We start from the raw sequence: 25,930 nt of genomic DNA, 5'->3' as shown, positions 1-25,930 counted from the left end.
TGTAAATGTTCACTGTTAATGTCATGTGTGAGTGCCAACGTTGTCTTCGTTTCATGTTAATTAAAGTCTGTCCACATCAAAGGAGTCTGTGCATCCTGCCCCTCGCCCTTTGGCACTCAGGCCGTCATAGATAGATCTCGTTTATATTAAACAAAGTAGATGTTTAAAACATAACATTAATTTCATGGGATTCTAAAGTTCTGAGAATGTAGATCTGTTCTTATTCTTTGAGTTTTCTAACTTTATTGCTGCAATAGCAACACCTGCCAATGCAAAACAGATACGCCATTTATAGAATATTTATTAAAATGCCTTGCCACTGGAAACAAGAAGTCCTTAATCATGATGGTCTAAAGGTGTTCAACAAAATAATCAGCAAGCCTTGGTTTCTCTGATTATATCTGTTACAACTAAAACAAATAAAACAAAATTTTTTCCCTCCTCACGATACCACATTTACTGTCTAAATTGTCCTTGATGTTTTTCTCACATCTGTAGGACATTAGTGGAGTATCCATATATATATATATATATATATATATATATATATATATATATATATATATATATAAATATTCTGTTGTGTCAGACTGGAAAGTTGATAACCCTTTTGATACTAACAGACATACATAAGGGCAAGAGCCATAATGCAGGCAAGAGACAGAAAGAAGGAAGCATTCTAGAGACATAAAAATGGAGATAACTGACATTTAAGAAGATCGAAACTTGCTTGTTTTGGATGAATAGCCAAAATATTTGTTAAATCCTTTTTTAAAACCCACAATGCTCAGCAAAATCAGAAAATGTGCTGCCAAAATGTGCTCCACAACAAAAATTGAGGAATAAAAAATGATTTGGCACATCAACATGGATGTTCTGAGAAGCTGATGCTGTGGTTTGTGGCTCTGTACCTTCCCTTTTCTCTGTCTAGTCAAGTTTTTGAGGAAGCATCTTCTAGGAAATATGCTGACTTGCTTTCCACACAATGCCAAGCTTCCTGAGCAGAAAACAGCAAGTTTATACAAAAACAATTCTTTGGTTTGATGCAGAGTGTAACACGGAAGCTTTAAGGAGGATGTGGGGACGAGTAGCATGACAGAGCAACACACGTTTATTTGACATTTAGACACTCACACTAACAGAGGCAAAAACCGACAAACATAAACACCTAAACGACAGACCTTTATACATATGATAACGACACAATAAGGAGCAGGTGTGAGACACAAGGAGGGCGTGGCCACATTGACGAACACACACACACGCATGCACAGAGACGCTTGTGGGGGGGGCGCGTACCGTGACACAGGGATTCAACACTTTTTCTTATTGATTAAAATAATTTGTCCTCATTCAAGCATGTGCCCAGAACCATATTTTCATGTTATCTGCATCTCTTTGTGTAAAAATCCAGCCTATGATTTTTGTGACCTCCTAGAGCTCTTAATGAAGGCTGATGTAATAATATGTTCAGTAGATTTGCATTAATAATAAAGCTACTGTTACTCTACACTGTTGTATACACTATTGACTGTTTCATGTTCTGTGCCAAGTGATACCGGCATGCTTGAGGAATCAGAGTGGGCTATAGCCAGGGCGGGAGAAGGGAGAGGTGGAGAAAGAAGAAACCCCATGCAGTGAGGCCAGTTTGGCCTGAACATCTGCAATCCTGTTTCTCTGACAGTTCCCTTTGTAAGGCTGGCAGAGATGCAGCACAGTTTGTGGTTCCAGAATGGGCAGAACTTGTAGTGAGGTCTTATTTCTTATCTTGGCCCTCAGTATACTCATCAACTTGGAGCAGCCTTTTTATGGCAATTAATAAAGTGGGCAAATATGTGGTCACTTATTCTAGTATCTTCTTCCTTCTTCCGCGCTGGGCCTGACATGCAGGTAGGGTAAGTCACTGCAAAGCAGCTGGTGGTCAAAAGCTATTTGTTCAGCTTACTCCCTTGAGTTACAGTCATACAGTTACAGTCAGAGTTACCTGGCCACTCCTCCCAGACGTCTCTGTGTGAGGGTGTGTGTGTGATACAGCTTTGATACACACCCTCCACGTGTATCAAAGCTGTTCCTCATTTTGTGTCGTTATCATGCGGGTATATAAGCCCTTGTTTAGTCATAGATGTTTGTGGGTGTTTAAGCTTATGTTAGCCTGTGAGCTATGGTGTCTTTTGTGTGAATGAATGTTGCTTTGTTTTACATGGCTCATTCTTGCGTCCTGTCTACCCTCCAATCTTGAAGTTATAAGTGCATGGACTAGCTTTTCTGCATCATGTGAGGCGAGCATGCTCCTAATCTTTGCAATGTTCCTGAGGTAGAGAAGGGCAGTCCTAGAAATATTAGGAACATAGAAGAAAGGGGAGTGCTGAGCAAGACAGATGGAAAGAGGAGAGAAGCATATTTGAAATCATTAGGGTCAGGACATGCTGTCCAGTGTTCAAATAGCGTAGCTCTAAAATTAAAATTTCTTGGGTACATTTAATTTTGTCACATATCCTCCTAAGAAGTAGTAAGGGGACTTATTTAATATGAGTGACTCACTTGAAGCTTTGTCATGTGAAGAAATTAAATGATATTATTCATTGATCATGCTGGATTTGACAGATTATCACATTTGAAACTGTCAGATATAAATTAAATTTAAGTCCAATTAAAGTCCAATTAAAGTGCAATTTAAATGGCAAGAACATAATGATAGAGACCTGGTCCATAATAAAGAGCGTAAGAATGGAGAGAAACGGTGGAAGAAAGGAAATGTGCACCCAACAGGATTGATAGGTTGAAGGAGAGATGAATGGTTCTGATCAGATGGAGAGATGAATGGTTCTGATCAGATGGAGAGATGAATGGTTCTGATCAGATGGAGAGATGAATGGTTCTGATAGGATGGAGAGATGAATGGTTCTGATCAGATGGAGAGATGAATGGTGCTGATCAGATGGAGAGATGAATGGTGCTGATCATTGCTAACACTCTGCAGTCCAGTTACCAGCCTCTTTTCTGAGCTTCTGAGCGAACTTCTCCCCCCAGTCTTCTGTCTTGCTTGCAGGCCTTGGCCTTCATCCAGTGGGCATATCATCTACCCAAGCTGTGTCTCTGACTTTAATTGTGTTCCATGTCAGCCTGTCCCCACATAGCTCACTTTTATTGTTTTATCAGGCCTAACTAAATCCATCCATCTTCCTGTGCAGAAAACACAGCCTTCTTTTAAAGGCAAACTGGTGGAAGCCGTAAAGAATTGGAAGGGGATTCGCCCCTGACAGATGCCATGAGCTGGCGTGTCACCTTCGTCCCTGCAGACCAATTTTCATTTAATTACCAGGACGGAATCACCACTCCTCCTTTGTTAAAGGGGGAGGGCGAGGGAACAATTGTTCCTCCGAGGCAAAATCACCTGTCATGCCCCCACGTTTCAAATCAGAGGGGTCTCAGCATTCCTACTTAGCACTTAACCTCCATTCTGAAAGTTCGTATAAAAGGGTACCTCTGTGATTGATCTGTGCATTTCATCTCCTAGACAACCGTTTCAGGAGTCCAGTGTTAGAAGTAGCACCGTGCTGTGGATTTGAGCATTTTCCCGTCTAAGAGGCCACTCTTAGATTCACCAACAACTTGTTAATTAGCCGATGAGTAGAGATGTGTTGGCAGCAGGGGAAAAAAAACACTAAAAAAGTGCAGTACATGGATCCTCCATAAGCAGGACAGGGAAACCCTGACCTTCTGTCTGTTCCCATTTCTGTCCATTACTGTCTCTATACAAGACTGTCTTTCTCTCTTCATTTGCAATGGTGAACATTTTAATAGAAACCTGCAAGTAGGTCAATACAAAAAGAGTGCAGAAGAAACACAGAGTTGGAATGGATAACTTTGTGGCTGACAGGAGCAATTCAGCACATCATTATTGCTAGTGTGACCTTGATATAATAAACCACCACCCTACCTGGAAATTATGAGGAAGGAAGGAAGCAACTTCACTGGCTGACAGCCAATGAAATGGAGTTCAACAAAGCCAAACAAGTAAATCAGCTTTGGGAGTTTATACTTAATCTATTTAGTTCATTGTGAATTACTATGAAATTTATGTTACAAATGAATGTCACCACCTTATTTGGTATCTTCCAAAGGATCTCATTTATATTAATATTTGAGAAAACCAAAGGAGTTATCATGTAGTTTATAGTTACGTGATTTCAAGTGGTCTACCATAATACAGTAATGTAAGCTAAATTACAGTTTTCTAAGTACAGTACAGAATCTGTGAAAAACCTCACAAGTGCTTTCAAACCACATGGACACAATGTGTCCTATAGTATCTGTGTATTCATATTGAAAATTACATAAGTGTTTCCTGTTACATTTTTAGCATAGACCATCCAGATTTGGAACAATTATCAATATAATTAGAACTAAGCTTTAGAACATTTGTGATCTTTTGACCTAATCAAGCAGCAGAAAGTAGTCTCTATCCCACCAAAACCAGCAAACCATCCATTTTTTTAATTGCATAATCACCATTTTAATTATATGTAGTGGTCCCCAGTCAGTGACTCAGATACAACCTAAATCAACCACAGCAGTCTAAATAAGATGTGTTTTACAGTGGACTGGTGATTAAATAAAATGTACCAATTGCACTATGATAGTAAGAAGCCAGGGAACATTTTATGGATTGTGTTAAATGTATGTGCCATGAATTAAGAGCAGAACTGTCTTCTCCCCAGGCAAAACAGAAGTGACAGGGCTGTTTGTTATGCGTATGTGTGTGCGGTAATTGAATACCACATAAAGCCTAAAAGCTGTGCTCAGTAATGCAGTGCCATGTTTCATCATTATCGTGTGAAAGTACATTTTGTTTATATTGTATTAACTGAATGTTGTGTTCAGGCACCCTGGTAATGAATTTTAGTCACAGGAAGTGCATGAACATCTGACAAGAATCAGATGCACAAACCTAACCCCATGCAATTAAAAATTTAATTCATAATTTAAAAAGAAATCAGATTCAAATTTCAACAGTTGAACATTTACATTGGACATACTGTAAATGTTTATACTCTACAGATGTATATGTATATTGTATATGTTGTATACTCTACAGATGCAGAATTTAAATCAAGGGTCCTTTTATATCATGTTTGCTTAGATACTATGCAGTGAGAGAGTAATTTCAGATGACCGGTCCCTCCATTAATCAGTTAGTCAATGAAGAAATCTGAATACATATTAAATCACATTCTAAAAAATGCAACCTTATATGCAGCTCAGCATTATAGCAATGCTTGTTTTTGTAACTGCCAAGTAAAATTACTACATAAAAAAGGAGATTCAAACAAAAATGCTGGCAAGCCCAGCACACAACCACAATGATCTTGCTGTGCTGACTTTTGGCAAAGATGGTCATATACTGACTGGTTCTGTTGTGCCAGTGTAATGGAACAGTTTACCTGCACTGACGAAGCCCCAGCCCTGTTCATGACAGAGGAGATTAAGCCCAGTCTAAATCAAAAATCACTGAAGGCTAATCCCACCTTGCTGTGTTCCAGTACATTTTAGTTCAATAAATGTGCTCCAGACCCCCAAGCCCTAATCATCACCTATAAGCAGTAGATCACATTTTGTACTGCAGCAATGTTTCCAATAACCACACTGCTACAAAATATATATTATCTTATTGTGTCCATTTTTTTTTGTTTAATTTTGCTGATTCAGCATTGCAATTGTCAAGTGGTACTTCAATTTGTTAAAGTGACAAATAAAAGTCTCAGAAACGTTCAAAGAGTACATGCTATTAAATGCGTGTATCTTGTCCCTTAGGTCCATAAGAGTTTTCTTTTGTTCTCCTGACATTCCCTTCTTCCATTTGAAAAGGGCCAGCTGGATTTTTATACAATTTACTGAGTAATGTGGTAATTGACAGAACAGGTGGCTGATGAGATGGGGCTTTTCACTAATGACCCAATGCCAGGCATGAACGGTCCTTTAGTCCTGTTACATGAAACATGCATTTAACTGCTTTTCATTTCAATGCCTTTTTAAGTCCGTTTTAATTATGTAGAATGTCAGGTTGTCACCACTTTCAGTTACCAATTAAAGTGATCAGAGACAATCTCTATCACCACACACACATGCTCACATGCACAACATGATGAATGGCATCACAGATCCACCGTGATTCAGAGAATTTGTATTTTTATTTCAATGTAACACACACACACACAGACTTCATTCAGTATGGATATCGTTGGGCTCTTATGTTATGACAATCTAATAATACCATTTTGACTATGGAGCAATGTCACCCTCTAGCGTCAGACAAACAGCACTTAAGCAATGACTTCACAGATTAGTGTTTTCCTTTATTCAGTAATTCGATGTTAATTTCCATAAAACTGTTGAAGTAATTGGAGTAGGAAAAATCAATAAACTGTTTAAAATATGTCCTTATATAGAGAGGTATTTCAGGTGCATTGTCCATAATTTGTTATTATCTTAATGGAGGACAAACTGAAATTGACTAGTGCAAATATAGCAGCTTGTTCTTCCTCCAGTGGTCCTGCAGGAGTCTCTGCAGACCAGACTCTCGATCAACTCGCAAAACGCCACCAACTATTGTGATAAGCAGGAAGGCAGAGAGATCGCAGGCTGGTTCAAAGTAATGCTGTGTTTGTCATCTTTTGGTATGTTTTTAGAGATCGAGTCCAGAAAGTAAAGGATAAATAAGCCAATTCAAACATTCACATGTGAAAAATGTGGTTTGTGTTAAACCCCTTGACCTAAATATTGACCTGCATCAACAATTATAAAGGATAAGCGATGACATCTCATTTTTCAGTAGCATGTCATTACAGAGAGCCCTTGGACATGCCGAGCACTATTTCCGTCCCCAGTAAACAGTCGTGACAAAAATTCTCCGAAATCTTTTACAAACCGTCACTTAAGACAGAGTGTGTGGTCTGCGCCGGCGGTGTCTTTGTGACTGCCAAACTGCAGTAGCTAGTTGAAATTTCAGTTCCCATGCTGACGAAAACCCAAACTCACTTCCCCTGATGGAACCAAATAATGAAAATATTCACATCCAGACGCCCTGCTTCATCTTTTTGGTTTCACGGCCTCTGAGGTAATTCCTGCATTACCTCCTACTTGTTTGTTTTTATTATAGTTTATGACAAAAACATTGCACTACCAAATCGCTGAAATTTTATAGTTTCAATAGACAGGATAACAAGCAACATATGGTAGCAAATTACATTAGTGTAATTTTTATGACATACTGGATTTCTCAGTAGCACAGTGTGGGTTGACAGTCATTCACTGATGTGACCCTGGTGGATTTGGGTTAAAAGAAATGAGCTTTGGGGCTTCCTAGTATGTGACATTTTTTTTTTGTTAATGTGTTATGAATGTGTCACATCAGCCTTTGAGTGGGCTCAAAATACAGAACAATGTATTCTGGATGTTTGGTAGACCACTCTAGTGCCTCAGGATACTTAATTGCACCCCAATCAAACGAGGAATCTTTCAGAGACTCGCAAGTGGTAATATTAAAGATACATCAAGATGTCTTATAGGAGTGTGTAACACTGACTTTGATTGTTTGGTACATGCTGTGGAAGAGGTTGTTTCAACTGACACTGCTGGATCCTCATAGAGAACCCAACTTTACTGCATCTACATTTACATTTACTGAATCTAGATGCGATTTCCCAGCTACTGATGGAGGAAAACAAACACTGCTTCAGAGAACCTCTAACTGTAGGAATATTCGAGAGAGACCATCGTTTACAAACTATAAACAAAATTCTAAGACAGTAGAAAAAACTATCCCCTCGCTGGGCATAGCGCTGCAGAGCAGGACCTTACGGCTGAGGCTGAAGTGTTGGCTCCCTGCTGTATGATGTCACATCCATGACCTCACATCCAAGACACCCCTCAGTGTGGAGGGAGTCCCGGAGGGGGCTCGCTCACTCCTCTCCAGTCATCCATGGCTGAGGAGCACAAGTTCTAGCCTAGGCGCGGTAAGGAAACAAAAATGTTGTCTCGTCTTTTTGTCGTAAATGGTTGACTCTAAACCATATTTTTCCTGGCCTGGGTGAGTGCCAAACCATTCTAAGTGTTAATCAGGAAAATTCAGACCGGAGACTTTAAAATCCTCATGGATCATTTTAAAATCAGAAATTATGTGACTTGATTGAATCTGCTCCAGTCCTAATCTACTGTACATCATTACCATACTAGAAGGGAAAACAATATCTGAAAGCAAGTTAGGGATTAATGAAACCACTTTGGAATATTTTCAAAATGAACAAATCAAATTTTGCATTGCTACGAGCTCAAATAGCTACATAGACCATAAATTCAGAGGATCTAGATTAATATTTGGAGGGGTCAAATCAATGTCAGGTCATGAAAAGGTTGCCATGGAAATGACTACCACCCCAAACAGTCTAAATAATAGAAGTACAGATGACCACTTCAAAATAAAAGCATTTATTATAAAATGTACAGAATCTCAAAAGTTCTCCTTATGTTGAAATGGCACGACAGCTTATTGGATGAGCAGACCTTTTAAATGTAGGGATCAGAGAAAGCAGATAAATTGATCTTTGCTATAACAGTACATTTTGTGAACTTAGACAATTTGTGGAAATTTTAACCAGTCATCCCTTGGAACCCCCCCCCCCCCTGCCAAAAAAATAGATCCTGACATCAGAATGACTATTAATAACAATGAGGTAAAATCTTTGTTTTTTCCAGGTCTGTAGTGTTTGGTGTTGAAGCCCAATTTGCTGTTTAAACATTTAAGTGAAAACAGCACATAAATACCTATTTAGATGCTTTAATTATGTTAGTAATGATAGGCTGGTCTTTCAAACATTTGGCTCTCAAGTGGGCTCAAGTCTAAAAAAATCTTTTCAGATTCACTTGGCAAAGAGGAAAAAACTTTTTGACTGAAGTTCAAAGTAAGATCTGGAGTACAGTATAAATCAAAGTGGTTTAGGTAAAACTACTGTTCAAAGATGATTTCATAATGCTAATTCTTTTGTCAACTGAACTCGGAACTTCTTTGGGGATAAAACAATACTGGAAATAAACATACTGTTGATATTCAGAGGAGAGTGACGCCTCCCAGTGAACGAGTTCTGCTGCAGACGGCGGATGTAACAGAGAGCATGTGGATCACCAGGATGAAGTAACGCATGCACTCAGAGGCATGGACCTTCTGAAGAGTAGTGTGTATAACACTGATACCTTCATCAAATAATTGTTTTTACACATGACATTGCCATGGTAACTAACTGACCTCAATTATGGTCATTTTCTGTGCCAGGCTGAAGAGTTGGAACGAATGCTTTAACTTAGCATATCGTTGCAAAGACACATATCCTTCCGCTGTAAACAAAGGCCATCTGCCTGCAACCAGCGCAAGTAGGCTGGAAGGTGGAGCACGGCCAGCACAAATGTGTCTCTCTCACACTCTCTCTCACACACACACACACACACACACACACACACACACACACACACACACACACAGGCACACAGGCACACACTCTTACCGCCTATGACTGTTTTAAATTACATAGGAAATGCCACAAATAATCCTGCCACTCATTTTTTAGCACTTGGTTTTTCCATCTCCTCCTAAGGCAGTAAAAGTTACAAATCCCAAACCAATAATACCTGAAATGCTGAAATGTTAAAATGTAACAAAACTAGCCACATGGCAGTAAATGAGTAATTTCAAGTTCATCCATGACCTTGACAGCCATACCATCCCCACTAAGAAATACAAAATAGATACAAGCACTGAAGACCCTTGAGTCTATAAAACCGGCCCACATTATGTAATGCGACAATAAAAAAGTGACTATCTCCCGTTTTCTCTTACATTAAATTACCAACTTAAATAAATGGAAAAAGTCCTATGAACAACCAAACTAGAGTTCCCATAGTAGTGGTGCTCTAGTAGTACCAGGCAGGGTGAAAGTTAAGGGCCTCTGGACCGTGCAGCTCCTGTAATACTGGAGAACTGAGGTAATGCTACATGATATGTAACTCATGTCCTGACATGCTCTGAAATGAACATGATGATATGTGCTTCATGTGCTGATAGTCTCTGAAATGGTCATGATATGTAGTGGTGATGGTGGGCACAGTACAGGTACCCCACACAGTTTTCCCAAAAAAGAACAGACAGCACCTCATGTCCCAAGAAATGACCTAAAGAATAAAACAAATGTTACCACTGGGCAAACATGTCCAGCCAATCAAGTTTTGTGTCTAATTTCAAAAAGGAGCAACCGAAGCACGTAGAGATGTTTGCACTTCGCTGTGAACAATAATAATACGTCAGACACTGTATACTCCCTCCTTTCACAGGCATAGTTAAGATGATCCTGAAAGGTTATTGGTAAAGCCAAGCAGTCCTTCAAACCAATCGACCAATCAGCTGGTGCGGCCAAGCTGAGGTAGGTGTCCAGAGAGATCAATCGCAAAGGTGAACAACAACAACAAAAAAACAGCTGACTGGGTGAGGCTGTGGTGCCACCAGGGTTGGTGGGTCAAGGCTGTTAAGTCAGTCCTGGAAATCAAGGTGGAGGCTATCTCAGCCCTGCCCTGGAGGTCATCCACTCCAAGCCCTGGCCGAGCCTGAAACAAAAGCATAACCAATGAGCCTGCATGCAATGTAAACATGATTCTCCTTCTGTGTCAAGGGTGGAAGTTTATGTATCTCAAGGGTTCGAATACGTATCTCTCACCCTTCTCCTGTGAGTGCGCAACAGGACTGAATGTGCCAGGGATGGTCTTTGATGGCGCTAAGGGTCAGATATTTAGATATCTCTGCTGCAGACATACAACCTTTCATATCTTGCTTATTGGCAAAGATCAACACAGCAGCTTTACGCAGATCCTGGAGAGAAAGACAGTGAGCGAGAGAAGTAGCCAGAGACAGAGCAGGACAGAGAGCGCACGAGCAAGCAAGAGTCAATCAGAGACAGAGAGAGCGAGAGATGTGTTCAGCATTGTTTTTTTTTTTTTTTTTTTTTTTACCTTTTAGGACCACATTTAGATGCGTGTCTACCAATCCTGGTCCTGCACGGAATATTTCAGTGATGTCCCTGCCTTTATCATACCTTTATTAGTTTAAGGTGTGTGCATTGGGGCAGGATGACTACAGGGTCAGAACTGAGAAACAGGTGAGCAAGGCAACGTGTTCTTTAAGCAAAAAAGTAAAAAAAAAACTACACAAGGAATACATTTAGATAAAAAGGGAGTACAACTTTCCAGTGCAGAAGCAGCAGCAGCAGCAGCAAAAAAAAAAGTTTCCACTTCTGCAAACACAGTTTGTGAAAAGTTGGGCTTGCAGCTGTTTGTCTTTCACAGTCCGCATTCGTAGCCAGTTCACTTTTCCTGCATGTGCTTGCAGCACAGAAGGAGGCCTACTGTTTCCTATACATGAACCTGAACACTGACTTAACACTTACTTCAGCAATTGGAATTTCTGGCTTAGTTGAGCCAGTTTTTGTTTTTTTAACCATACTAAATTGAACAGAGGTAATGGTGGGTGGTACAGGTTAAAAGGGGGTACATTTTGTTTAGCACACGCGGTCTCAGGACAGTGAGCAGGACAGCAAGAGGGAAAGCACATGTGTGCATGGTGTAAACAATTCCTTACCTCATGAGCCAACATTCTGTACAGCTCCTCTTTAGAGATAGCGAGCCTTTCTCTGTCAGTGCTATCCACTACCAGAATGATAAACTAAAGAAAAGAGTCATACACACACGTAAACAGAAGGTCATCAAATGATCGCATTACAGTTGCCTCTCTAAAAATAATCAACAACAATAGAGGAAGGGTCTATGTTTGGAAAGAGTACAATGTAAATAGCTAGGCGTGTCCTCGGTGTATGGGAGTGTGTGGGGCCGAACAGATTGCGGTGATTTGGAACACTATTCAACAGCAGGCCCCCACTCTCGCACACATTGAATGGCCTTGACCTTCCTTTCACTCAGCCCTCTTTGTTGGTTCCTGACCTCTGAACCCCAAGCCTAGCATACACAGCAGCTGGTTTGGATGACTGGCACACCACTGATCAGTTCACCAACAGAGAGGCACTGCCAGGGTTAGCACACAATACTGCACATGCACGTTTGCCCATTAGATTATTCTTTTAAACTTAATTATCTAGTAATGTTTTTGATGAACAAGTACCCAGTGAAACGGCACATTCTTATTGTTTTTGCAATACTAACTCTCATCACTGCTATAGTGTTGTGGAACTGGGATATTTAACTCCAGTGCTTAAATCCAAGCTGCAGTCCTGGATCATGCAATTGCGAGTAATTTACTCAACAGATAATGTACCCAACTGTCCACTAGGGTTGTCACCCCTGACTCCTTGGTAATCAGAGAATGGAAAATCTGAATTGCCCTGACTCGAGGACTGGCATTTGAACCTGCCTTTGTGACACGTTTGCCAAGGATTTTATAATCACTGGTAGTAACCCTAAGTTTAGGACTTGAGGTTAGTAGTGGAATCTTTTGGTTGTAGGGTTTACTGGAATAACACACAGGCATATGTTTGACGATCCTAGGATCCTGGAATGTGATACAATTATGCTGCTGAACCATTACCTCAGTGTTGGAGTAGTAGGTGTTCCAGGAGGCGCGGAGACTCTCCTGGCCTCCGATGTCCCACATTAGGAAGTGTGTATTCTTCACTACGATCTCCTCAACATTGCTGCCAATCGTTGGAGATGTGTGGACAACCTCTTTCATCAAGCTGTGACAAACAGTATGGTTAATAAATAGTGCAACTCCCACTTATATTACCCACATTCATAAAGCAGGTACTACTTACAACTGGTAAAGAATAGTGGTCTTCCCTGCATTATCAAGTCCCACAATGATCACCTTGTGTTCTGTAGGCCAGGGAGCAAAATACATTAAACATGTATTAAAACAAAACACCACCACCATTAATAATAGTCCTCATCAAAATATGTAAGTAATTTTATCTAACACAGTTGTACTGTCAGTAGAGATAAAAAACCCCCCCCAAAAAACAGTGCACAGGCTTAAATATTATGGTCTACATCAACTCAGGAAAGTCATGCCTCCATAAATAGTGGAAAAGGGCTAAAATGCCCCATGTTTTCACTACCAGTAGCTGCCCAGCTGTTCCCATGGCTATCCAAAGGCCCTTTTTACATACCAGAAGACTTGTTCCTCCAATTTAGGGCAAGTTCACTTCCTTCCTCTGGCTCAAAGCTCAACATTGTTGTGTGGCCCTATGGCTGCCCTGAGCCTATTACCAGTGTCATACTTTCAGCACTTTCCAGATGACTCAAGAGGCTGAGCATGCTGCATCAAATAGCATGGCCAAGAGAAAAGCGATGGGTCATTGCCAGGATCAAAGCAGTCAGGCCAGTTTGAGGGAAACCCATTGAGAGCATGCAGAAGAAAGAGTGCTCATAGGCTGACTTTTCACCTCCCCATTTAGATATGGGCCAAGGGAAGGAAGCCAAGTCAAGCAGCTTGTGAGAGTCATGATGGCCCCACAGAACGATATAGGACAGACAGCACATCATTACTTCCTTGGAGTGAGCGACCGAGACCAACCGTGGCCCCACCTTCCTGAACTAGACAATGCAGTCAACTGAAAAACACAAGCACTGGCATCCACATCAATTCACGTGATTTGGCATGTTTTAAGACAATGTCAACAGGACACAAAGCCATTTAGTTTCTCTCTCTCTCTGTCCTTTGACACAACCCAAGTGTGGATCACAGTGAAAAGATGCAGGAAACAAACCACTGCTGAATACACACTGGCTTCCACACCTCTAGCTCAGCCACAACACTGAAGATAAAGGAGTGAGTGGTTCTTCATATAGTCATCATATAGCATTGAACTTGGGGCAATTCATCCTGACTGAAACAGGAAAGCTGGGATTTATGAGAGGAAGTGGGATAATTAATTACAGACAAAATTCCCTTTCTGCAGATATCTTAGAGGAATTAGGCTGGCTAATCTGTAAATGTTCTTGGACATGCCAGGGTCTGGCAGTCTCCACATTTAGAGCACAACAGCAACAGTTCATCTACTATTTTAGTGTCTTTATATTTGCGATTTGGTTCCCTTGGTCTGGACCATAGATTACAATGGCACATTCATACCATTTAGTCATGGTTCACTTGGTGTTCAAACTGAGCCATCCAAGTAGAAGATGTTATCAAAGACATATGGATGTGGTCAAATAAATATTGAATGTGTGTGGTCTGTTTGATGAGTGTAGTCTGTACTGTGGCCAGGTAGCCCTTGGCTGCTTCTTTGGTGGGCATCAGGCAGCTTAGAGGAAGCCCTGAGAGGAAGTATGATCACTTTTGATTGCAAAGTTTAACTAGCACTGAAATTTTAAATCAGGAGAGATAGACATCGCTGCCTTCCTATGGCATTTCTATTAATTTATGGTGGTTATGTACTCCTGACAAACTCTACACAAGAATAGACTCTTCTTGTGGTTTCTATAATGAACACATCTGTTTGACATTCCAGGGGTCTGGAGACTCTGTTTGGAATGTTTGTGTAGAAGCAAGTTACTTCACCATGGCCTCAAACATAACCAACCATTTTCTGAAAAGAAAACAATATCTACTTATTTTAGAGGACTTCAACCTGTTTAATAGAACTACCCAAAAAAGGTAGAATAGTTATAGTAAATATGATGGAGAAGTGCAAATCACCTTTCAAAAAAAATAAGTTTAATGATCCAAAAAGAGTCTTAGAAAAAGGCAGCATTTTTGGTTTTTATCCTGAAACTTTTCTTTACTAATACTCAATGTGTTTGTCAAACCAACTGTAGCTCCAGGTCAGTCTTCACAGCTGCTCATTCTGATGAAAGCACCGGCTGCTCTGCTCATGCCAGGATGAATAACGTAACGGGAAAACAATACAGGAGGAAAACGCCTTCCGTGGATGTGTTTTGTCTACCGGTCACCCAAAGCATCAAGCCTTCTGTCATTTCCTTTGAGCCAGAAGACCATGGCGTCTGTTCTAAAACACAATAGCACTGGGGGTGGGGCAAGACAGCCTTCCATATCTCCACAGGAAACAATGTGACACCCACTGTCCCCAAATAGTGTATATCTTGAGATTAAAATACAATACGAGGCAGCTGTGGATAAGCCAACCTATGAGTTCCTATGGCTTTTGCTTAACACTGTTTTATTATTATTTCACTTAAAGAGCAAACTGATATTAAAAATGGAAAACTTCCCATGGCTAACATATGAGAAAGATACCATAAAAGACTACTCTAAAGGGCATACCAGCGTCCTCACTTTAATGTAAAATAAGAGATACCGAGCTCATACAGACAGGCAAGATACTGTGACGAGACAAGACACTGAGCTCCAGCTATAGAGCAACACAGCTATGCTAAAGTGGACCATTACTTAGCTAACGTTACTATATGCGGCCCATTTACTACGCCAAATAAACTGGGATAAACGCATCCTTTAATAAATGGTTTTCAAACTCGATGCGTAGTTAGTGAACTTATCAAGGCTTGTAAAGGCAAGTCATCACTATTTGGCTCCAACTGCAATAGTTTTATTGTATGTAAACGGTCACCTATAGTTATGAAAAGAGCGCACCTGAGTCGAAGGTAATAGTTCATATCAGGTATCGCCTTGCTAACGCTAGAGATGATAATACAGTCGCTATAGCTGATATATGTTAGTTGATATAGATGATATAACTTATATATGTTAGTTGATAAAGGTTAATTGAAAATAGGTTCGTTGATATAGGCGGTTAGGTTATCTACCACAGCCCTCAGGTAGTGTTAACGGACTCCGCTAGCCGTTTGTCCCCTGTGGAACATACAAAATCTTAAGACTTTGGCCAGTTTGATGGCTAACGCTACTTGTCATCAATCTAAATCGAGTAACGTTACTCTTTAGCTGACACTGTTCAAACTGGTCAGGATTTCTCAGGACGCTATACTGGTTTGAAATGGAAACGTTATACCGTTATAACCATGCAATAGAAACACAAGCTGACCTAACCTAACGTTATTAGCCAGCCACCTGAAAGTAAGCCGTTTACTGAAACAGAAAAATCAAACAACACTTAAGTGCTTACCTTGATTGCAAAAAAAGCTCCAAAGTTTCGCCACAATTAAACCCATGTCTGTTGGTGTTCAGATGATTTGTAAAGAATCTATAGCTTCCAAATAGCTAACCTAGCTCTGTACTAGCTACAGAGGCCTTCGCCAACCGTTATTATCCGACGCCGGATAGCTAGACTAGGCTAGTATAGGCGAGCGGGCTACACATATCACTTCCAGCAACTTTATTCGCTTGTGTATAAAATCGCAGGTTATTCCCAGATCCTCTAACGCCTTTCCTTTGTCTAACTCACTGAACGCAGCTCTGGCTAAGCCTTCCACAACATCTTAGACGCTCTTTAATTATGGTTGTAGTCCAGAGCCAAACCAGGTCCCAGCGTGGACAACAAGGTTTATGCAAGGCACAGACAATGCAACTCAGCTGGATAAATCCCTCACTAACAAGGAGCAGCGCACTTTCAAACACCCCCTGCAAAAATGGGGGACGTTTCCCCAGCGCCTGCTCGGGTCCTTGTGGGTCTCCAGGAGCGGCTATCCGCGTAGATCAGAGGACAAGCTCAGAAGTCCCTTAAAAACGAGCCATCCCCAACCATACATATACGAGAGAGTCGTCTTCTCTGGTGCTTCACCGGCAGTTGGCAAACCAACCAGTAGGTTTAATACTGCCACCAGTCTTCGAGTCCCCTTAACGCCACTGTAGGAACTACGTTTCCCGACAGCCCTCACACCGAAATGCGCCCACCAATGACGACTAAGGACGGCAGACAGGAACCAAAAGATAGCTAGCGCAAGTATATACACTTCGCCATGGAAATTTGAAATTAACACATTATGGGTTGATATGGTGTTTGAACGATGGGAAACTAATTTATCTACTTTGCTCGGGACATTTAGTGAGGTAACTTTGGTAAACTGCTCAACTAATTCAGTCAAACGTATCGTTTCGTCGGCTGGGGCTTGAAGCACTGCTCACCTCAAACCATGCAGTGTAAAGTTGTGTATGCTAAGAATGGGAAGATTTCTTCTTGTTAGTTTTCCGTTAATTGTTCATTGTGAGATGTACATGAAACATGAACATGAAAACATGTAGCTCTAGATACAGAGCTGTGTATTTCATGCCGTGATATTAGATGAGTTCATACACCATGAGTGACTGTATGCAAGGTTATCAAGAGTGTTTGTCCAGTTGGTTTAGCAGAAACACCAAATTATTCATTAATCACGTGTTATAGCCCATTACGCATTTTTATTAACAACCGAAAACTGCTTTTCATTTCTTGCACTTTGCAGCGTCCCTTATGTCTGTGATGAACAAAAACGTTTTCCGTCAGATTGCCTTAAGGCAGGAAGTGCGTGACTATCTCCGCAATGTCTACACGAATAAAGAGGTCAGGAATTCTGCTTCAAAGCAGTGGTAATGCCTGTCACTGCCTTTTCAAATCTACCTGATATATTTTTCAACTTAGTAGTGAATTTGTTTCTGTGGTTACATGATCATCATATGTAGCTTACATGAACATCTTGTGTCCACCGTCCCTACAGCTGGTGTCAGAACTGGGGGAGGATGAGGCAGAGAGAGTGTTTGCATCTCTGATGTCCTGCGTGTTCCACCCACCCTCCTTTACGTGCCTGAGAGCTAGCACGCACCTGTTCCCCATACAGGATGTGCAGCACAGGCTGGAACAGCATCTTGCACAGGTGCGTGTGTGTTTTATGTAAGATCATGTGTGCTTACAAGAAAAGGAGTAAAAATTCCTGTGTAGATGCTTGGTCACTTTTTGGAGTGCAGGTTGGGCTTAGGAACAGGAGTTGGTTAGCATGTCTGCAGGTTGTCTCATTTCCACACGTTGCTCTAAAGTGTTACTGATCTTCGTATTGAGATCAAAGTCACTGATGCAAAGATGCTAAAATAGGATTAATATATTAACCCTTAGATTATGGGTATAGTTAAGTCAGACATTATGCACTATATACTCTCTATATATACTTCTTTTTTGAGGTCAAAACAGTAATATTCCCTACTACACCTACATGTTGGTGAATGTACATTCACTCATTTGCAATGTAAAAATTATTTTATTAAAAATAAATAAAAAAAAACACGAGACGCATCAGTGTCTTGAAATGTGATGCTCACTGGGATCAGATGCCATAATGATGCACAAATACACTTGAAAAAGTGTTCACCCCCTTGGTGTTTTCCCTGTCTTGTTGCATCAGAACCTGGGATTAAAACTAATTTCTTTTGGTTTTTAGTTTTAATAGAATAATTTTTAAAAAGATAGATGGAGCCTTTCTCCTAGAAGCATTTCATTCTGTTAGTCCAGTTATTAGATCCTATATGTAATGGGTCACCCAAATAGGCATTACTGATCAGGTATATGATAACTTTTCCTCCTTCCTGCAGTGTCTAATATACCTTACTGGAACACTAACTTGTACATAGCTATTAAAACGCATAGACATTGAAAAGAGCAGGACCTCAAAAGTCTATAACAACCACATGGTATCATAAAATCATAATTTTAGAAAATATTAAATAGGTTTAAAATAATTATTGTCATATGTGGATATAAACACTGACTTTCAAAAGTATTCATACTATGAATAACAACTAACTTCATTACTTTTTACAGCCTAACCATGTTTTAATATTTTTGTTAAGTAAAATCCATACATTCTTTGTAATTACAAAACAACTTTGATTTGAATACTTTGGCCAGTCAGTGTGAGAAAACAGCATTATCATCAAAAGTAAGTCACAACTAAGTAGAAGGACCTACCGAGACCTTTTAATCACCTCACTACCAGATATGATGCCACAAACCTCTCTCGTCACAGACATGATCCCAAACCAGCCCAAATATAATTTCCACACTTAGCCAGGAGCACACAAAATGAACCCAACGATACACAACTATGAAATAAACACTGTAACAAGAGGCCAACCAAAATAATACGTAAGCAACACTACAGGGCCCTGATGCGCAGTAGAGGATGTGCCTCTCCCCCAGCCTGGACATTGTGGTGGGTGTGCGTGTTGGCTGGAGCTGCTCTAGGTGTGTGGAAAAGGAGCAGTACTGCTAGTGCTCACTAGATTTTGCAGCTTCTCAGTCCAGTATTTCCAATAGTAATCGGAGCACTAGGGGCTGTGATGCCCAAACTGGGAGGGTGGCTCCAGCAGATCCCAGGAATCTCCATCCGGAAGAGTGCAGTCCTGGGAACAGCTAAGATACTACACAGGACTCTCAAGCTCCCAGGATCTGGTAGAGGACCTGAAAGGGAAAAGAGTTGGGATATCCGTATATTTTATCCAGCCTTAGCAATGCAACCATCAAATCATGTTTAGGGTGGGAATTATCACCAACACAAAAACAGCACATTTCTGGAGCAAATGCCCCTTACAAATAATCACATCCTCACACAAGCTGTCTGTGCACTTCAGCGAAATATGGAGATAACAGGCCAGCGTGCAAAATGTTAGCCGAACCCCCCCAAACCTTTAAAAGTTAATCTAAAAAACAAACTGTCTATAATAAATTCAAAGCAATGCTCTTCTCGAGGACTAATTTTAATGCCATATATTGAGGGTGCAAAAAACACAGGACAAAATCTGTGTCCTGTAATGTGTAATCACTTCTGCCATTCACAGCGCATGCATAAAACAGTGCTTACATAACCCCTTAAAAGTATTTTGACACAGTATCCTACTATACATGTAAAAAGCTGTCTGAACTTTGTGACCTTTAACTATAATCATCCTGTCTCTTAGCAACCAGGAAGGGATTGCTATGGGGACAGCGTTCCCACTCCCATCTTTCGTCACCCACTACTTCCAGATGTGCTGCTGCTTCCGGTCAGCGGTCCTAGGTATACTGGGAATTCGAAATAAATGGTGGTTGGGAAAATGTCATCCAGATTACTTGAGAGACTTTCTTTTATCCATTTGCTTATTCTCTCACTGTTACTATGCTGTCACTCTCTCTCTTAGTGTTTAGCTCAGTTTCTGTTTTTCTTATACACTCCTTCACTCTCACAGACGGAAACAACACACACACACAGAAGAAAATACCCTTTTGTATCTGAAACATTGCGACTCACAAAGCCAAAGAAGTTCAGTCATAGAACTTGTTTAAATGACCGCCAAATGTAAAAGCTACCCATAAAAAACTGCACCGCTACCGTCTCCATCTCCCTGCTGTGTGAGTGTGTTCACATGCACAAACTCTGATCTTTTTTGCAGGGATGTGCGTATGCAGAGTTCTGAAGTGACTGTTGGTGCTCAGTGTGGATGTGCTGTACTGAGAGGTGCTCATGTCTTTGCTCCTGGTGTTCTCAGCACACCTAAATGTAAGGAAACACCCTCCTACACAATAGGCAGTCAAATAACTACAATACAGCCTATTAAGACATCCAAAGACAACTTTAAACCAAGCTGTGTGTGTTCATGTGTGTGTCAGTTATGAAGGTGGGTGATGTAGTCTCTGTGTTCTCTGATGTGGAGGGGAGGTGCACGCGTGGAGCTAAAGAGTTCCAGGGGAAGAAGGTGTTTCTGGGTAATGGTGTCTGTGTGATGGACCGCTCTGATATATTTTGTACAGAGGGACCAATAAGGTAAACTGCATAATTAAATTAAAAAAGAAACAGGCACATGCACAAATGCAATGTTATTAGCATAATTTTGAAGCTGATACTAATTAATTCTCTTTCTTTCTCATTCATTTTTTTCCCATCTCTGTCATTTCCCTGAATATTTTTCACCCTCTTTCTTGCTTGCTCTCTCTCTCTTTCTCTTTCATCACTCTCTCTTTTCCCTTTATCCATCCCCCGCTGTCTGTCTGTTTTTAGGGGTGTGGCCATTAGAATGAATGAAGCCATCTATGAAAGCCCCTCCTTTGACGGGGTGCTGCCTACCGAGCTATTTCTGCAGGTAGTACTCATATTTTGGACATTTCCAGGGACCATCTTTACATGCAGTGAACATATTCTGACAGATGTCATTCTCTGGGCCTGTTTAAACCTTTCATTAATGTTTCAGATCTGGCTTATATAAATATATTTTGCTGGAATATGTTTACACTTCTCATTAAAATGTGTTCCCTATATGACCAGATGAGATCCTATATTACTGTGCTGCATAAAAACTCCACAACAAACATTTCTGTTTTACTTCCTAAACATTGTTTCTCACCTGCTACTACCACTGTATTATATGCAGCCAAATATTGGAAAAACTAAAGTGTGCAACGAATCGTCAGCATCTTGAAGCTGCTTTCTGCATTGTTAACACTTGTGTTAAACATGGTCCAGGTCCGTGTCTGACCACTTCTGAATGTGGTTTGAGTGATCTGAGCACAATGCACAATTTTTGATCAACAAAAATGCATGTTAATGCAAGGTGTAAACAGCCTCTTTGAACTTCTCTCTCTCTCTCTCTCTCTCTCTCTCTCTCTCTCTCTCTCTCTCTCTCTCTCTCTCTCTCTCTCTCTCTCTCTCTCTCTCTCTCTCTCTCTCTCTCTCTCTCTCTCTCTCTCTCTCTCTCTCTCTCTCTCTCTCTTGCTCGTTCACTCGCTGTCTCTGTGCGTGTGCGTATGCATACACGGATACATGCTTGTCCAGAATCTGCCATCAGTGGTGGTGGGGCATGTGGTGGGGCCTCGTCCTGGTGAAAGGATTTTGGACATGTGTGCAGCTCCTGGGGGGAAGACCACACACATAGCTGCCCTCATGGGCAATCAGGTGAGTGTGTGTGTATGTCTGAGCAGCTCAGTTACCACTTCTTTAGTCAGGAGAAGGCTCCACATTTTTAGTATAGTTTACTGTCAAGTGCTGATGTTGGTCAGTCTCTTCTGTTTAAGTTCTGACCATAACCATGTTACAGGGTTCACATAGACTTCAAAACCCATTAAAGGTTATGCAAAGTTATGCAACTAGTCTTGGGTATTAGAATTCAGCTCTTGGAACAGAGTGGGTTTATAATGTCAGTAAATGTGACTGATGTAAAAGACTGGGAACCTTAATTTGTGATGGGAGACCTTGGTGGTGTCAACTATAATGGTTAACTATAATGTCAGTTATAATGGTGACATTTCTGACGATTCTGACAAAATTTACATTAGCGGTGTAGCTAGGATGAGATTAAAATATCTCTGTTGCCACTTTCATCTTCAATGTGGTATTGATTTTTACTTTTGATTACCAGAATTGCTTAATTTACTTTTATTTCTCCCATTGTGTCCCTCACAGGGAGTATTAGTGGCTCTGGACAAGATCAAATCCAAAGTGGAGAAGATTAGACAGAATGCCCACACTCTGCAGTTGGATTGCATTAAAGCATACTGCCACGACAGCATACAGGCTGTGCAGTCTGGAAAAACCCAGGAGCCTTTTACAGGTAGTGAGAAAATTGCCAAAGCATGATCTTATCATTTCAGTTCGTTAGAATTAACTAAAGCAACTCCTGTCTGACCAAATGATATGTAGGAAGGATATAAGTCAGAAAGATGTCATTCAGTTTGTGTGGTTAATGAATCTCTTGATTTGGAGAAAACAAAATGTCACTTTGTGAAAGGCATATTTTACAGTGCTTACCTGCAGTCCAGATTTTTCTGTCATATATACTGTTGCATATGTTTTTTAGATGTTCCTCCGTTCCCAGAAGAGAGTTTTGACCGGGTGTTGTTAGATGCTCCCTGCAGTGGGTTGGGCCAGAGACCCAACATGGCAGTGACCTGGAGTGTCAAAGAAGTTTGCTCATATCCACCTCTACAGAGAAAACTCTTTACTGCGGTAGGGGAAAACATGACACACACACACAGAAAACACAAAACACAACCTTTCTGTGTATCATATCCACTGCCAGTAGATGGTGCTGTTTGATGACTTGTCTATAGCAAGTCTATAGACCCCCAAGGTGACTGTTGGACCTACCTTAATATGTATTTCAATGTGTTTGTCTGCGTAAGCCATCAATGCGATGGTATAGCATTGTGTTTGTGATATCTATAGTTAATGGCCTGGGTTGGCCGTGTTCCAAGCTTTGTGGTAGTGTGTGATATACTGCCCACCTCTTAAAAAGAAAGGCACACGAGTATGTCATATGTCATTTACTGGTACTTTATGTCTGTTCATTGTGCATGTGTGCAACAGGCTGTGCGTCTCTTGAAAAAAGGCGGTGTAATGGTGTATAGTACCTGTACTGTGACACTGGCAGAGAATGAGGAACAGGTGGCGTGGGCTTTGAAAACATTCCCATGTTTAACCCTGGAACCACAGGTACGAGTATGAACTCCGACACGCACACCAGCACAAACACACCTTCAGTTAACCCTTAATGTCTGGCTAACCTTGTGATTAGTTTTATGCATGTGAACCAGTATAATCAAAGTCACAATTTTCTCAGTGGTGTGTAGTCTACCTAGATTTGTTTTCCACAAGCGAAGTCCCGCAATCCCACTATAAATCCCAGTAGAATTGGGCGACCCGCACAGGATTGCCAACTGGGCTTGGAGATTAGTAACCTGTAATGAAACCCAGCAATGTAAAGAAGGGAAAATGAGTCAAAGCTATCACCTGTGATAGTGAGGGTGCAATAGTCTACAGAGTCTACACTCTGTCCAGGGATGACTGTTTTCACCTTTTTATTTTTCCAGGAGCCTCACCTGGGATCACCAGGCATGCTTGGAGCTGCATTGTCACCTGATCAGCTGATGCTGCTGCAAAGGTTCCGCCCAGAATTGGCCTGGGGTGGAGCTCGTGATGGACATGCCCCTGAGAATCTTCTGTTGAAAGCCAGCACAGACACAATAGGGTTCTTCATAGCGAAGTTCATCAAGAGATAGTGGGCAATGAAAATGCACGGAGGCAATGTCTCTCAAAGACTTATCTGTCTACAGCTACGTGTGGCAAAGCTATAAAAACAGGGAGCTCTTGGAGCATTGGAGAGGCCTAAGACGACAGAGTCCAGAGCAGAATGGTTGGGTGAATGGTTGGGGGAGGCTGCCACGTGCAGTTCTGTTTCTGTTGCCTTGACAACAGTGACGACACATCTGCTGTGGTGACGATGGGTATACGTGCGCAGTGGACTGTGAACAGGAAGCAGCGTGCAGACAGAGAACAAGACGATATCAACAGTTTTACAAACACCAATGTATATGTTACAGATCTGAGTACTGGTTTTTATTCTTTGTTTATTCTGATGGGTGCAGTATAATTATTGAATAAGAAGTGGATGGGTACATGAAGAAGCTTGGGTGAATGTTTTTGTAAGTGAACAAAGTTTGTCTATTAGTGCAAATAAATATCTCACTCCAAAATGCAAGCAATATGATCTGGAACAAGCAACTTTAAATGCAAAAAGAGCATAATACACCACTGATTAACAACAACCAGTAAAAGTATCAGGTTTGATTCATTATGCGTCATTCTGATAAATAAAGGGTCATGAATGAGTGAATGTCTGGGTCCATAAATCTTTGCAGGACATTTTAATAATGCTTATTTTTGTTGTTTTGTTAAAAAAAAAGAAGGGGGGAGGGACCCCCCAGACTGAATGTGCACGTGTAGATGAAGGAGTAAAGCATTTTTGCTTCCGAATTTAGTCTTCCCCGCTCTGCCACCGTCATTCCCATCGTCATGACGACTTAAAGGGGCGGTGCTCCCCACCTGGGACAGTCAGATGTTTTGAAGATTCTATTTTTAGTGCACCAGCCGGATCTATTTCACATGCTTTTAACGCTCTCTCGATTCCTTCCTCTCACAGACTCGCGTTTCTTGGATGTTTCTTACCACAGAATATGTAGTACAGTTAAATACCTCACACAGACAATATGCAATTTATATAACAAGTCATAGAACATAAACATAGAACACGGTCATTATAAAAATTTTACTCTTGATAGTATTTACTCATTTATTATTTACTCCTTTTATACATATATGCCATATAGAAATATATGTACAGTTTACAAATGTATCACATGTAGCTCTTTAGGAAAAACAAAGGTGAATTCTAAATCACTTGTTTTTGGAGGAGAGCAATTATCAGGGTTAGGTTGTGCAATACAGGGATTAAGTCTTGCACAAATCAATAGATGTGTGATACAAACATAAAACACACGTGAACACGAACTGTAGCATGCACACAGATTCAGCCTACAGATGTGATTTTGGGAAAACATGCGAGTAGGCGATGTAGTTCTGACTGACCAAGATACAGCCCTCCCCTCATAATTCCATAACTGCAGCAGCGATGCTTGGCAGTTAGGAAGGGCTGCACTCTTTCCAGGGTGAAAGTGATCTTTTTGCTACTTAAGTAAGTTTGTAAAGTCTGAATAAATATCCAGAGGTGTGTTAAGTACTTCTGAAAAGAGCACTTCAAAGACTGTTAGTAATGCATGGAACCTGGTATGAACAAAACAGCATTGCGCAAATTACATCAAGCTTTAATTGTGGTATTAGCCATATCTCCTCACAGGCAAGTCCACATTTTTTCATTCCAGCTACTGTTCTTTTGAAATAGTGTGTAACTAGGAGTGCATACTTTCCCCCTGATATTGTGCTTAAGCTACCATAACTTTGGAAAGTACAGAAAAAGGTACTTCATGGGAAATATTACCTGCTTATACCTTAGTTGATCCTTTTCATTTACAGGAGTAATTAATTTAACTGTAGTGTTCCCTGTTTCTGCACAGTCATACTGGCAAATGCAATAAAGCCCAAACATCAGCTTGCATCCAAAACATTAATTTTCTCATGTACAGTAAGCTACTACCTTATGGGCTGTGCGAGAGAT

General features: G+C 40.8%; 2 protein-coding genes across 5 annotated transcripts; one reads left to right on the top strand and one right to left on the bottom strand.

The window, feature by feature from the left end:
* Window positions 1-8,471: 8,471 nt before the first annotated feature.
* Window positions 8,472-16,816, bottom strand: arl8 (ADP-ribosylation factor-like 8). Of its 2 annotated transcripts, XM_027019394.2 has the most exons (6): window positions 16,152-16,816; window positions 12,864-12,924; window positions 12,638-12,785; window positions 11,678-11,761; window positions 10,761-10,912; window positions 10,522-10,650 (listed from the first exon to the last, which is right to left on the bottom strand). In XM_027019394.2, exons 1-6 carry the CDS (start codon window positions 16,195-16,197, stop codon window positions 10,602-10,604), a joined length of 540 nt encoding a protein of 179 aa, XP_026875195.1. In that variant the 5' UTR covers window positions 16,198-16,816; the 3' UTR covers window positions 10,522-10,601. The 2 variants fall into 2 exon arrangements, with proteins under 2 accessions (XP_026875194.2, XP_026875195.1); XM_027019393.2 differs by lacking the exon at window positions 10,761-10,912 and having other exon boundaries at window positions 8,472-10,650.
* A 28-nt stretch (window positions 16,817-16,844) lies between these two features.
* On the top strand, window positions 16,845-24,592 carry nsun6 (NOP2/Sun RNA methyltransferase 6). Of its 3 annotated transcripts, none has more exons than XM_027019378.2 (12): window positions 16,845-16,928; window positions 17,428-17,525; window positions 17,680-17,835; window positions 19,910-20,007; window positions 20,381-20,487; window positions 20,598-20,751; window positions 20,986-21,067; window positions 21,757-21,876; window positions 22,384-22,531; window positions 22,778-22,926; window positions 23,287-23,412; window positions 23,790-24,592. In XM_027019378.2, exons 2-12 carry the CDS (start codon window positions 17,436-17,438, stop codon window positions 23,976-23,978), a joined length of 1,419 nt encoding a protein of 472 aa, XP_026875179.2. In that variant the 5' UTR covers window positions 16,845-16,928; window positions 17,428-17,435; the 3' UTR covers window positions 23,979-24,592. The 3 variants fall into 3 exon arrangements, with proteins under 3 accessions (XP_026875179.2, XP_026875178.2, XP_026875180.2); XM_027019377.2 differs by having other exon boundaries at window positions 16,903-17,035; XM_027019379.2 differs by lacking the exon at window positions 16,845-16,928 and having other exon boundaries at window positions 17,461-17,551.
* Window positions 24,593-25,930: the final 1,338 nt, after the last annotated feature.

Source organism: Electrophorus electricus, chromosome 19 (assembly GCF_013358815.1).
Source record: "Electrophorus electricus isolate fEleEle1 chromosome 19, fEleEle1.pri, whole genome shotgun sequence".
Lineage (NCBI taxonomy): Eukaryota > Metazoa > Chordata > Actinopteri > Gymnotiformes > Gymnotidae > Electrophorus > Electrophorus electricus.
Note: the sequence above shows the minus strand (reverse complement) of the source record. Positions and strands in the feature narration are given on the sequence as shown.

Coding starts and splice junctions, on each gene's coding strand:
- arl8 (XM_027019393.2), bottom strand. CDS start 16,197: ATGGGTTTAATTGTGGCGAAACTTTGGAGCTTTTTTTGCAATCAAG. Junction 11,762..12,637: donor CCTACTACTCCAACACTGAG/GTAATGGTTCAG, acceptor TCTTTTCTTTAG/TTTATCATTCTGGTAGTGGA. Junction 10,651..11,677: donor ACAGAATGTTGGCTCATGAG/GTAAGGAATTGT, acceptor CTTTTGTTTCAG/GCTCGGCCAGGGCTTGGAGT.
- nsun6 (XM_027019378.2), top strand. CDS start 17,436: ATGTCTGTGATGAACAAAAACGTTTTCCGTCAGATTGCCTTAAGGCAG. Junction 21,068..21,756: donor CTACCGAGCTATTTCTGCAG/GTAGTACTCATA, acceptor ATGCTTGTCCAG/AATCTGCCATCAGTGGTGGT. Junction 22,532..22,777: donor AACCCAGGAGCCTTTTACAG/GTAGTGAGAAAA, acceptor TATGTTTTTTAG/ATGTTCCTCCGTTCCCAGAA.